Genomic DNA, 14,101 nt, shown 5'->3' on the forward strand with positions numbered 1-14,101 from the left:
TATTTAGGTGCTCCGACGTTGGGTGCATGTATGTTTACAAGGGTTATATCCTCTTGAGGATATCCTACTCCCTTAAGTTTTATGTAGTGACCTTTTCTCCTTTTATGGCTTTTGTTTTGAAGTCTATTTTCTATTTTGTCTGATAAAACTATTGCCACCCCTGCTTTTTTTTCCCCATGTCTGTTTGCTTGAAATATTTATTTCTATCCCTTTACTTTCAGCCTGTATAGATCTTTTGTTCTGAGATGGGTCTCTTGTAGACAACATATATGTGGGTTGTGTTTTATTATTATTAAGCTACCCAGTGTCTTTTGACGGGAGCATTTAAACCATTTACATTTAAGGTTATTATTGATAGGTACTTATTCATTGCCATTTATTCCATACCTGTGTTCCCCCTTTTATCTCTATCTCCATCTCCTCCTTACAGCAGTGCCTTTAGCATCTCTTACAGTGCTGGGTTGGTGGAGATGTATTCCTTTAGCCTTCTTTTGTCTGAGAAGCACTTTATTTCACCTTCCACTTTAAATGAGTGCTTTTTTGGATAGAATAATCTTGGTTGTAGGTCCTTCCTTTTCATTACTGGATTATTTCATGCCAGTCCCTTCTGTTTTGCAGTGTTTCTGTTGAGAAATCAGCTGATAGCCTTGTCAGAACTTCCTTGTATATCACTAGCAGTTCCTCTCTTGCTCTTTAGGATTTTCTCTTTGTCTTTAAATTTTGCCATTTATTATGCTTTGTCTTGGAGTGGGTCTCTTTAGGTTCATCTTCATTGGTACCTTCTTGTGCTTCTGGAACTTGTGTGGCTTTTTTCCTCATCAAGTTAGGGAATTTTTTTGTCATTATTTTTTTCAGACAGGTTTTCCATCCCTTGCTCCTTTTCTTCTCCTTCTGATATTCCTATGATGTGAATGTGGTTTCGTTTCACGTTGTCCTGAAGCTCTCTTCAAGTATCCTCTTTCTTTTTGAATCTTTTTTTGTTTTGTTGCACTGACTGGGTATTTTTTTTCTGTCTTGTCTTACAGCTTATTTGGTCCTCTACTTCTTCTAGCCTGCTTTTGATTTCTTCTATTGTAATCTTCATTTCTTCCTGGTTCTTATTCATAGTTCCCATGTCCTTTTTTATGCTGCTGTAGTTCCTAGCAAGTTCCTTGTAGCTCCCATAAAGTTCCTTGTAGTTCTCAGTCCCTTGAGCATCCTTATAACCATTATTTTGAATTCTGTGTCTGATAGATTGCTTCCCTCAATTCCATTTAGCTCCTTTTTTCTGGGGATTCCTCCTTGCCTTTGATTGGGGGTTCTTTGTTTCTCCATTTTAGGTGACTCTTTTTGTTTGTTTCCCTGTCTCAGATTGCTCTGCTTTGCCTCCCTGTCTTCATGGGCTTGCCTTCTATGGTAGGAGTTCTGTGGGACTTAGTGGTGCAGCCTCTTTGATCTCCTTATCTGGATGCTCTAGTGCTGCCCTTTATTCAGTTTATGTGGACTCTGTCATTGTACTTGGGGTTTGATTATTGCTGGCTCATTCATTGTTGGGTTCTTCCCTCCAGCTCACTGACTGGGAGTCACAGCCCCTGCTATGTGTTGTATGCTGTTGAACAGGTGCTCCTTTTGTAAAGAGTCTTCTGTACTCCTTGGATCAAAACTTCATATCAGCTAAGATTCTGTTGATTGTCCAGGTGTTTTTGTTGATCAGGTGAGAAGCCAAGTTGGGTGCTAGAGCAAGCGGACTCAGCTTCCACCTCGTTGGCAACCATCTTGACCCCTTTCCCTAAAAAGACCTGGGATCCAACAGAGGGAAGAAAGAGAGGACTAGAATCACATGAAGAGAGACTGGGGTTTATGTCTCTGTGGGAAGAGCTGAAGAAACAGTGACCAGGATCCTTATGCTGAGTCCCTCTTCCACACTGCAGCCATCATCTTTCTTCTGGCCTGTTTTTAAAGACTTAAAGACTTGAGTTATTTATTCCTTGAGGGAAAATAGCAAATGGACAATTGCAATAGAATAGCCCAGTGTTGTGCATCCCAACTGTAATGGGGGAGTTGTTAAACACAGATTCTGTATCAGAAGGTCTGTGTTGAGACCTGAGATATAGCGTTTCCGACAATCTTTCAGGTGATGGTGATGCTGCTTGTCTGCGGTCCACACTCAAGTAAAGATCTAAATATATGATATTGATAGCATTTTAGAGGGCTTAGCCTTGGATAGAAAGAGAAACACCTCTATTTAAGTGGAATGTAAGTTGGGTGGAGATACAGATTAAGTTTGCAGGTAGGAGACATACCTGATAATCTTTGTTTTCTCCACAAAACAAGTACGGTGATGTTAAGGAAAGACTTTAGGAATGATGTATGAGCTTGAAAAAAGTTGTGGAGGTTTGGAAAAAGTACTAAAAAGAGAAGGAAGGTGAGTGAATTTGAGACACATAATAATCACTGAACAGTGAGGATTAGTTTGGTTATGGTGTCTGTAGAAATAATTGGAGCAGGAAGAGATTAGATATGAGAAGTTCCGTTATTTTTAAGATGTTAAGGAAGCCTAAAGGAGAAGTGATGAGGTCTGAAATAGAACAGGGCCCTGGAGAATTGGTGTGGTGGGTTAAATATGCCCTCCCCCAAAAGATGTTTGTGTGTACCTGTGAATATGTTACCTTACATGGCAAAAGGGACCTTGTAAGATGTGATTAAAATGGAGATCTTGAGATGCAGGGTTGATCTTGGGTGGGTACTGTGTAATCACAAGGTGTTTATAAAAGGAGGGAGGAGGGTTATCGTCAGAAAAGGCAATGTGATGATGAAGTAGAGGAGGAGAGAAAATGTGATGATGGACGCAGAGGATGGATTGATAATGGAACTATGGGTCAAAGAGTGGACAGCCTTTAGAATTATAAGAGACAAGGAAACAGGTTTTCCCAAGAGATTGAAGAAGGAACAAAGCCCTGGTGACATGTTGACTTTAGTCCACTGAGACTGATTTTGGACTTTTGACCTCCAGAACTATAAGATAATATGTTTGTGTTGTTTAAGCCACTAAATCTATCATAACTTGTTACAACAGCAATAGGAAACCTGCAGAGAAGTATGGATGTAAGGGAATGTAGAGTTATAATCTACAAAATGAGACAAGTGATGGGATGTGGTATGGGCACAAGGAAACTGGGAAGATTTCCAGCCTGGATAAATGGGTGGAGGAAAGTGGTAAAATTAAAAGTAGCAAGGAACAGGTATTAGAAGAAGGTGTTCACTTTGCATGTATGTATGGGTCAGATAGGGTGAAGGAAGATTTGAAACAAGAGATGAATTTAAGAGACTGCCTAATATTGTTATAGTTAATAGAACTGTTACAGTACCAGTACCATGGCATAGTGTTTTGGTTACTATAGCTTTGTAATATAGTTTGGAATCAAGAAGTATGTATTCTCCAGCTTGTTCTTTCTCAAGTTTGCTTTAACTGAACTGTTCAAGGTCTTTATGTGGTTCCATGTGAATCTTAGAATTGTTTTCTTCTGTGAAAAATACCTTTGGAGTTGAATATGTAGATTACTTTGTGTAGTAAGGACATTTTAATGATTAATTCTTTCAGTCCATGAGCATGGAGTATCTTTCCATTTATTTTTATTTTTAATTTCTTTCACCACCTTTGTTAACTTTATTCTTTTTGATGGTATTGTAAGTGAAATTCTTCTCTTAATTTCTCTTTTTAATAGTTCATTGTTACTGTATAGAAACAGCTGATGTTTGTATATTGATAATGTATCCTGCAACTTGAGCAAATTGATTCACTTATTAGTTCTAACCACTTCTTGGTATGGACTCTTTAAGGGTTTTCTGTTTGTAAGATGTCATCTGTAAACAGAAAATTTTACTTCTTTCTTTCTGATTTTGATACCTTTTATTTCTTTGTCTTGCCTAAGTGCTTTGTCTAGGACTTCCTTTACTGTGTTGAATAAAAGTGGTAAGAGTTTGGGCATCATTGTCTTGTTCCTGATCTCAGAGGAAAAGGTATCAGCTTTTCACTGTTAAGCGTGATGTAAGCTGTGGGCTTGTCATATATGGCCTTTGTTATCTAGGCATGTTCCCTCTATACCTAATTTGTTAGTTTTTATCGTGGATGTTGAATTTTGTCCAATGCTTTTTCCACATCTGTTGAGATGATCATAGAATTTTTATTCTTCATTTTGTTGATGTAGAGTATCACATTTATTGATTTACATATGTTGAACCATCTTTGCATGGGAAGCATTTTGCAGGTTGTCAACACATTTTTGAAATGGACACAGCTGCTGTTAGTATGTAAAATAAACAGGGTAGAAAAAGTAGGCTAAAAATTACTGCATTGGATATTACATGTATAAAACATTTCTGTCAACCCAGAAAGTTCTACTGGATAGCACTGTTCTATAATGAGGGATTGGATATTATTGTAGCAAAATTTTTAAGAATCAGAGTTTGCTAATGAGGCAGAATTTCCAAAGACCTGGACTCTTCAAGGAATTTTGTGATATAGTCGAGTGAACAGTGCACCATCCTCACTTGCTCTCTCTGAGGAACATTAACCTGAGTAACAGTGAGCACTAACCATTTGTGTTTCAGGATCCTGGGTTTTTATACTGGTCCTGCTTTGTATTGTATGAAATTGTGAAAATCTTAGAAACATAAAAAGGTCTCTGAACTTCTTAAAGAGATCTTATAACCTCTTAAAATTTTTAAAAACAAACAAGAGCCCTGACTGGGTGACTTGGTTGGAGTGTCATCCCATGCACCAATAGGTAAATTCCTGGTCAGGGCACATACCTAGAATGTGGGTTCTATCCCCAGTTGGGGTATGTATGAGTGGCAACTGGCAATTGATGGATGTTGCACTCTCATATCAATGTTTCTGTCTGTCTCTCCCCACCTCCCCAGCTGTCTCTGAAATCAATAAAATATCCTTGGTTGAAGATTAAAAAACAAACAGCTAATATATGTATTCACTGAAGAATATACAGCATAGAAATAGTAGAAAAAAATTTTTAAAGAAGAAAAATCTTATCTATAAAACAGGGACTTGATATCTATACCAGCCATTTCAGTCCTTATAGTAGGACATCATGATATAGTTCATCAAATAGTCTTAGAGATCTGCTTCTCTTTTCCCCTAGTAACTTTGCATGGCTGAAGTATTAGATCATTAGTAAAAATTACGTAAAGTACCTTGAGTTTTACATTTATATTTAGTTTTAAGTTTCCAATTCATGTTGGTTATAACAGTGTGTATATAACTGAAATTTATTAGCAGATATGCAATATCTGAGAGAACACAAGTTTATTACTACTTAAAAAGTTAAGGAACTTCTGAAGAGAAATAAAGGAATTGGAGAGGAAAGCAGGGTTTGTCTGGAAGAATTCTATTGGTATAGAGACCAAATACCATAAAAATGTCATTTTCAGAATATCCTTTTTTCCAGAATAACTTTTTCATAGAGAACTTTTTTTACTTTACTGATACCTCTGCTACTCAGATTCTGTCCAGAAGAGAATAATTTAATAGGTTAAAGGAATTAATTGTGTTGGGATTTTACCTATACCTTTGTGTATCTTTTCTCAGGTAAAATTTATTGATCATAAATCTTCCAGTTAAATATCATTTATGTGTCTGTATGTTAGGATAGGAAAGTTAATTTAAGAAAATTGCTGTGCTGTTTACACTCTGATGAGATGACAGCCTCTTTGTTTTCCTCTGCTGTGTACTTTTCTGCTGCTCATTAGTATTTCATCAGGGTATGGAGACACAACTTATATAGGGCTTGTTTAGACATCCAAGAGTCTCCCCCCCCTTATTGAATTTATTGGGGTGGCAATGGTTAACAAAATTATACAGGTTTCAGGTATGCAATTCCACAGCATATCATCTGTATACTCTAGAGTGTGTTCACCACTCTCTTAATCGAGGGGTTCCAAGAATCTTAATGGAGAGGAATTTTAAAATGTAGCCAATTATTTCATATTATGGCACTTTTGGTTCCTATATTAAAGTTATCCAAAATGTTTTATAACCAAACATTTCCTCTCGTTTCCATGAATAATTGTAAGCTCAATAACTTTATTGATTGGTATATATGTATATTTAATTATAAGCAAGTGTTAGATTATAATGCTTTCTACAGATGTTTTCATTAATCTAAAATAATGTGACATAAATACTTTATGTGAAGTTTGTATGCAACACTAGCTCAGTGCTGAACACTAGTTGTCCTTCAGTACATTTTGAAATGTTTTGAAAAAATAAGGAAGAAGTTGAATTTGTATTTGTGTTTATTCTAAAGCTTATTATTATTTTGTTTTATCAGAATTCTAGAATCTTCCTGCGCTTTTTCCTTTCATACTGTATTAATGTTAGAAATAAGGAAAAATGTACAGTTCTTCCTTTTCTTTCTACACATTTTAATTAAGGTTCTCAGGAATTTCTTTGCTTTCTCCTCATTTATCACCACCCCCCGCAACAGTTTCAGCAAAATTACAGGAAGAGCTCTCTCCTACCAAGCTCCCTCTAATGCATTAATTGTGTTAAGGCACCTACTTCAGGGTCAAAAGGTCTGAATTTAGGACCTGGCACACAACTAGATCAGGCAAGGTTTTAGAAGAAAACTAAATCAAACTCAGACGGTTCGAGACGCTTGAATGAAGGACCACAGAAATGGAATGCATTAAGGGAACCCACAGAGTGTATTTTCACTATTTATAGAGGGAATTTTGAAGGGGTGAGGAAAATACAATGTTATCAGAGCCTAGTGAGAGCTATGGAAAGAGGTGTGCCTGACAGGAGCCATGGTAGTAGAGGGACACAGCTTCTGTCAGAAAATGTGGTCCAGAGAAAGGAAGGAGCTGGGAAGAAATAATCCAGACTTTCTCTGCCCTGTGATCTGCCATTGACAGCCCTGGAACCCAGAAGATGTATCTATTGAAGTTAGCCTCCTTGTTTACAGAATAGAATAGAAGAGTATTGGAGGGATTAGGGTAGTAGCAATAAGATAATAACCAGTGTAACTACTAATTATGAGATTGATTTATGTAATCTAGTACTTTAGATTCAGTTTTTGTCTGTAAACTATAGATGCTTTTACTGGGTTTGATGTGAGCTTAAATGAGATAACATGCTAAAATAGCGCCATAGTGTTTTGTCTTGTGAGTATAAAGCTTTGATAAGGTATAGATTTGAAAAGCTCAACCTCATTTTATTTGGTGCTGTACTGCATGTTTTATAGGAGCTTTGATTGCCTCTATGCTTTTAAATATATGGTAGTTTTGTGTTTTCTAGTAATCTTTGAGAAGTGCATTGCACAGTGATTAAGTAGTTTCCAAGATTTAGAGACTTTTAGTTATTGCCTAATGACAGGTTTTCTTTTTCACTCTTCTTGTAGATAGACCTACTTCTGAACTTAATGGGTGAGAGTGCTTTTGATATGTAGAGATTGTCTCCCTGGTCGCTGCTACCAGTACTTCAGTATTGATAACACTGTTATCCTTGTTGCCAGTACTTCTGTTGTCCTAGCAGTGATGCCTTGTCCCCCTAATTAGTAACAGTATTTCTTTTCACAGATATTACTTTCATTCAACCTCTCTTTGAGCATATAGCCTAGATCAAGATTTAGACAATCCCTGTATTTTCAGGAAAACTTATAGCCACCAGATCACAGATAATTTACTTAAAAGCACTTAAAAAATCCACAAAAATTGCCCTGGCTGGTGTAGCTTAGTGGATTGAGCGTGGGCTGCGAACCAAGGGATCACTGGTTTGATTCCCAGTCAGGGCACATGCCTGGGTTGCGGGCCAGGTTCCCAGTGGGGGCACGTGAGAGGCAACCATACATTGATGTTTCTCTCTCTTTCTCCCTCCCTTCCTTCTCTCTAAAAATAAATAAATAAATCCACAAAATTATACTATGATTTTGAAATTAAATAAATTACTTCACAGGCTCAAGTTATCAGTTTTGGTAAATTTCAACTGAACTTTTCTGATTACTGATTAAATCTTAATTATTTTCCACCAGACGGTCTGCCAAATCCCGAAGCAGAAGCCCATATTCATCCAGGCATTCAAGATCTCGTAGCAGGCACAGATTGTCTAGATCCAGAAGTCGTCATTCTAGTATTTCTCCTAGCACACTAACTCTGAAGAGTAGCCTGGCAGCTGAATTGAACAAGAATAAAAAAGCACGAGCTGCAGAGGCAGCAAGAGCTGCAGAGGCAGCTAAGGCTGCAGAGGCAGCTAAGGCTGCTGAGGCTGCTGCCAAAGCTGCCAAAGCCTCCAACACTTCTACACCTACCAAGGGGAGCACAGAAAGTGCTGCCAGTGTATCACAAACAAACCATGTGAAGGATGTGAAGAAACTTAAGATTGAACATGCACCTTCTCCCTCCAGTGGTGGAACTTTGAAAAATGACAAGGCAAAAACAAAGCCACCTCTTCAGGTAACAAAGGTGGACAATAATTTGATCGTAGATAAAGCTGCCAAGAAAGCAGTTGTAGTTGGGAAGGAGAGTAAACCTGCTGCTACAAAGGAGGAACCAGTATCTCTTAAAGAGAAAACCAAACCACTTACACCAAGCATAGGAGCCAAGGAGAAGGAGCAACATGTGGCTCTAGTGACTTCTACGTTACCACCATTACCTTTGCCTCCCATGCTGCCTGAAGATAAAGATGCTGATAGGTAAGTGCAAAGAATTTGGTCAGTAGCTATTTAAAGAAAAATATTCGTAAGTTTGAAATAAGAAATTATATGACCTTCCCCTGCCAAAAAAAAAAAACCCTGTACAAAAAGAGACCATAAGCAACTAGATTGATTCTCTTTCTAATGTATGTCTTAATAAAATTTAAATATATGTCTTAAAATGCTGTATATTGTTTGTACAATGACAAAATTACAGCTTATGCTAAGAATTCCAGGAAAAATTTGCCATTGCTTTGGGATACAATGTATTATCAGTTTGAGTTTGGGAATTAGAAATGCCAGTATTTACTTTGGTTTAATACTCCTCAGTGATATGTCAGAGACAGGACATTTTATGAAAGCATCTGTCCTGGGTGATACAAAGCATGTATCTTGGTTATTTCCAAGTTTTTTTCAGTGGCCTTTTAAATTTACCAGTTTTGGTGGCTCTACAAATTTAACACTTTAGTCTTTTCTTGACTTTAAATTTTTGCAAATAGAGATTAATTACATATTACAGAAAACCCATAATGTGGTTATGCTTTCCTTTAATATGTTTACATATATCTATTATAAATATTGGGGGTGTGGCTTATTTTTTATTTGAACATTTTTAAGAGGATAAAGGTATAAGAGGTAAATGGAATTCTAAGTTTGTTTCTTAAATATATGCTCGGATAGGAGAATTATGCTATTGTGTTCTATCTGCCTAATTATATCACTTAATTTATTTTTATTTTTATGAAGAAATTAGAGCTGTTTCTCCCCTTACTTTCTGTTATGAAGCAACTATATGGATGATTTTCCTGGCTGATAGAGTAGAAAACAAGTAGGTTAAAACACCACGTGGGCAGGTCTTTTAAGTGCTCACTTTGGTTAACATTATGAAAATTTTGTGACTTAAACCAAAAAATATTTCCTGTTTCATGCCTCATAAGGCCAATTTTTTTTTACAAAAAAAATTGTTGTAAATCAGAAATGTTGCCCAGAGATCCCATGCAATTTAATTAGGTGTTATCTCATTATGGTACTCTAATTGTGTTATTTCCATGCTTGATTGTTACGCAGGAGCACTGAAAGTTTATAACAGTAGTGATTTATAATTTTGATGAGTGGTAGAATGGGCTTTCCAGCACAATGAGTGCAGAATTGAGTCACTTATTAATACCTGAGAATCCAGTGATTCTGAACTAGTGACTCTTTCTCCACTTTATTCTTCATATGTGCTATAGGGGTAAATTTTTACTGGTGGTATTTTCAAGAACTCAGGACATTCCTATTGAGTGGTTAAGGAGGATATTCTTTGTGCATCTGTTTGTAATTCACACAGATTGCACATTTCATAGTTGGTCATTAAGAAATTTTTGACCCACCTTCTTTCCTGTCTTTTCTACTTTGCTCTTTTGTTGTATCTCTGCTTTTTTTTTTATTTTAATGTGTTTGTATGTTTCATGGACATAGAAGTTTATGGCTCTTGAATACTACTACTAACATGTGTGGCCAAAGACTATAACACCAGTTACAGTTACCTTTTGATGATCCAGCTGTCTGAAATTTGGCCAGTGGGAACTTTTTAAACTGGCTCCTTTGTCCTTTTGACATAACTGCATTGGTTTTTGAGTGCTTTCTTGTTTCCTAGCCAAATAATATCTTAGGCTTACTTTGAACTTCTTTACTAGACCTAAAATTCATTAATCTCTGAAAATCATAAAATAGACTGTTACCTGTATGTTTTCATATAACATTGTTTTCTTTTAAAAATATATTACGATCATACTGTACATAATATTCTTTGACATTTTTTTTCATTTGGTATGTTGGAGATTTATTCCTACCTATAGAAATGGATGCATCATGCTCTTATTAACTATTCTGCTGTTGGGTAATGGATACTTAGATTTATAATTATTTGCTAGTAAAGTCACCTTACATTAATACTTCATGTACATCCGAGCAATTTTTGTAGGATAGTTTCAAGGCCAAAGTATGCACACTTAAAGATTTGATAGAAACTGCCACCATGTATCTCAGTAAGATTATATAACAAGTTATACATCCAATGTATGAACTAACTTCAACAACACTGTCGATTTTGAATTTTTGATAATCTTTAAAATATGTAATGATTTAATTTTGCATTTTTTGCTTGTTGAGATATAGCATCTTTCTGAACATTTTTTGGCTATTTATTGTTTCTAGTGAATTGCATGTTCTCATGTTACGCTGACTTTTCCTTAAGATTGATTTTCTTTTTCTAATTGATTTGTAGGTATTCCTTATTTAGGGATCTTAATCTTTGCCTCAGAGGCTGTTTTTTGTCTTTGAGATTTATTTGTTTTGTTTTTGGATATATGGATGTTTTCCATTTTAAAAATAGTAGCTATTATTTTTCCTTTAAAACTTTAGAGTATATAAATTTTAAAAAGACTCATATTTTGCAAACATTTTTTTGTTTTTGTTTCTTATTAACCCTCCTGTGTTTTTGGTTTTTAAGTGAAGAAGAAAGACTTGGCTCTCCTCTATCACCCTGTGGACCAACAGGTCCAATTAGTAACATCATTTATTGAATAATCCATCTCACTGATTTGTGGCACCATATATAAAAATTCTTATAGATATCTGTGTTTATGTACTTTCTTTTCTATTAACATATTTAATTATTTCTTCGCCACTACCTTTTTAACATTTGTAGATGCATGGTATGTTGGCTCTCAAACTCAAATTTCTATTATAGTGGTAGGCAGATAATGTAAAAGTGAAGGAATGGAATAAATTACTGATCAGCGAACAGCCCTGCTATTCAGCCTCAAATTTAGTGCTGCTATACATGGATTTGGGTTCTGTGTGCCTAGAGTTTTTCATTTTTTTTTTAAGAAGCCTGGGATCTCAATATTTATGCAAATCTTCTGATTGATTTAAAAATACTGATAGTTACTCTCTCCGCCGGCCATCTTGTGGGAACAGCTGAAGCAGGCGCTCTTGCCTCGGCGTGGCCCACTGCAATCTGTGGAGGAACACGCAGCCGAGCCAGCATCATGCCTGGGCATGTATAGGAAGGCTTTGGCTGCGTGGTCACCAACCGATTCGATCAGCTATTTGACGACGAATCAGACCCCTTCAAGGTGCTGAAGGCAGCAGAAAACAAACAAAAAAAAGCCGGCAGGGACGGTGTTGGGGGGCCCTGGGGCCAAGAGCGCAGCTCAGGCAGAAGCCCAGACCAACTTCAACGTGGCAGGCGAACAGCTGCATGAAGAGAAAGATTGCAAAAACCCACTGCCGTCCAACATTGGCGTGGCTAAAAAGAAAGAGGACATGCAGCTGCCAGTGGCACTTAAGAAAGAAAGCATAAGACGTGTTGGAAGAAGATCTGATCAACAACTTCAGGGAGAAGGAAAAATAATTGAAAGGAGACCAGAAAGGCGACTACCTCGTGGACAATTTGAAAAGCCAACTTGAAGAAAAGGATGAAGGAGAATTCTTAGTTGATAGACTGATTATTGACCAGCCTATCCGAGGTCGTGGTGGTCTTGGAAGAGGTCAAGGAGGCTCTGGGCGTGGAACGTCCCAAGGAGATGGATTTGATTCTCGTAGCAAACGAGAATTTGATAGGCATAGTGAAAGTAATAGATCTGGCCTGAAGCACGAGGATAAACGTGGAGGTAGCGGATCTCACAACCGGGGAACTGTCAAAGATAAATTAACTGACTTGGAGCAATCCAATGTGACTGAGGAAACACCTGAAGGTGAAGAACATCCAGTTGCGGACACTGAAAATAAAGAAAATGAAGTTGAAGGAGTAAAGGAAGAGGGTCCGGAAGAAATTACTTTGGATGAGTGGAAGGCTATTCAAAATAAGTACCGGGCAAAAGTAGAATTTAGTATCAGAAAACCAAATGAAGGTGCTGATGGGCAGTGGAAGAAGGAATTTATTTTTCCTAAGTCAAAGAGTGAAGAGGCTCATGCTGAAGATTCAGTTATGGACCATCATTTTCGGAAGCCAGCAAATGATATAACTTCTCAGCTGGAGATCAATTTTGGAGACCTTGGCCACCCAGGATGTGGTGGCAGGGGAGGACGAGGTGGCCCTGGGTGTGGTGTGACGCTCGCTCACCGGCCTGCAGTGAGCACGGAGCGCTGCGGATGGCTTGTCTACACATGAGAAAAACATACACAGAGACAACCAGGTCCTGTGAGGAAGTAGGAACAAAACAGCCACTCTCTCTTGGGGAGTGCCCCGTATCCATTCCCAAGCAGATTTTTATTGAGAATACAGACTTAGTTTGTGAATTCACTGTCTGGCAGAAAAGATCAAAAGAAGTAGGTAACTTACAAAGGTGCAGACAGAACCCCCGTTGTGATTCTGGAGTTTGGAATGTTAACATATTGCTTAGAGGGCTAGTTTTGGTTTCCTGTCTTTGCCTCCATATTCTAATCTAATAACACCCTCCAGCAAACAGATCTCACAGGATCTTGCATATTCTATGCCCCAGGCCTGATTACCCTGGGGGTCTGCCGTTTCTGGTCTGGGCTGCACCGCTCCTGCTATTTCCTGCAGGCCTGAGTCAACAGAGGAGAAAAGGCAGCCAGGAGACTTGGATTTTTTACTTCTAAGAACAAGGACTCAGGCTTTGACAAAGCCGAGGGGGCAGGGGTTGATGTCCATCACCCCTTCATTTCCACAGCCCCGAGTCTCTTCCCAGAGGCCTCCTCGTGATCATGCCTGTCTCAGGTGATTCCCTCCATGGGAAATCTTACCCGTCATTGGCTAATTGATCAAGCTTAGGAGGTCAGGCACAGAAGAGGCAGCGTTCATGCCAGGGAAATAAGTTTTTGGCTCCTTAGTGGCTCCTGGTTTGGAGGTCTCTCACTTAGCCTAAGTCACGGGGGGTTACAGCTTCCTGAGACCAGGCAGGGTGGTCCCCAACAGTGGTGGACGTCCAAACCATGGCAGCAGGACTGACAAGTCCAGTGCTTCAGCTCCTGATGTAGGCGACCCAGAGGCATTCCCAGCTCTGGCTTAACTGGATGCCATAAGACAACCCTGGTTCCTTTGTGGACCCTACTTCTCTGAGGTTTTGCATGCTTAAGGATCCTAACCAAGAAGTTTAAAAAAAAAGAAAAGACTGTCATTCATAGCATTTACACCTAGAGACTGAATTTTATCTGTTTTGAAAATGAACGTCTCTCGCTACATGGAAGTAACAACATGGTAGTCAGTTTTGTATTTAGAAATGTATTGGTAGCAGGGACGTTTTCATAATTTTCAGAGATTATGCATTCTTCATTAAAATTTTGTATTGCTACTTACAAATATGCATTTCCAAACTTGAAATATAGTTGTGAACATGTGTACCAGTTTAAAGCTTTCACTTAATTTGTGTTTTTTAATTAAGAATTTAGATGTTTCCCCAGTT

The 14,101-nt window shown here is 37.9% G+C and overlaps 1 protein-coding gene and 1 pseudogene across 1 annotated transcript in view; both read left to right on the plus strand.

The window, feature by feature from the left end:
- The window catches only part of CDK13 (cyclin dependent kinase 13), a 141,830-nt gene that overhangs the window by 19,344 nt on the left and 108,385 nt on the right, over positions 1 to 14,101 (plus strand). Inside the window, exon 2 of the mRNA XM_045828091.1 lies at positions 8,028 to 8,687. Coding sequence (XP_045684047.1) covers positions 8,028 to 8,687 — 660 coding nt within the window. The remainder of the gene's footprint in view (positions 1 to 8,027; positions 8,688 to 14,101) is intronic.
- On the plus strand, positions 11,723 to 13,808 carry LOC123811691 (annotated as a pseudogene).

This window comes from Phyllostomus hastatus, unplaced genomic scaffold, assembly GCF_019186645.2.
Source record: "Phyllostomus hastatus isolate PE091 unplaced genomic scaffold, TTU_PhHast_1.1 phas_scaffold_78, whole genome shotgun sequence".
NCBI lineage: Eukaryota > Metazoa > Chordata > Mammalia > Chiroptera > Phyllostomidae > Phyllostomus > Phyllostomus hastatus.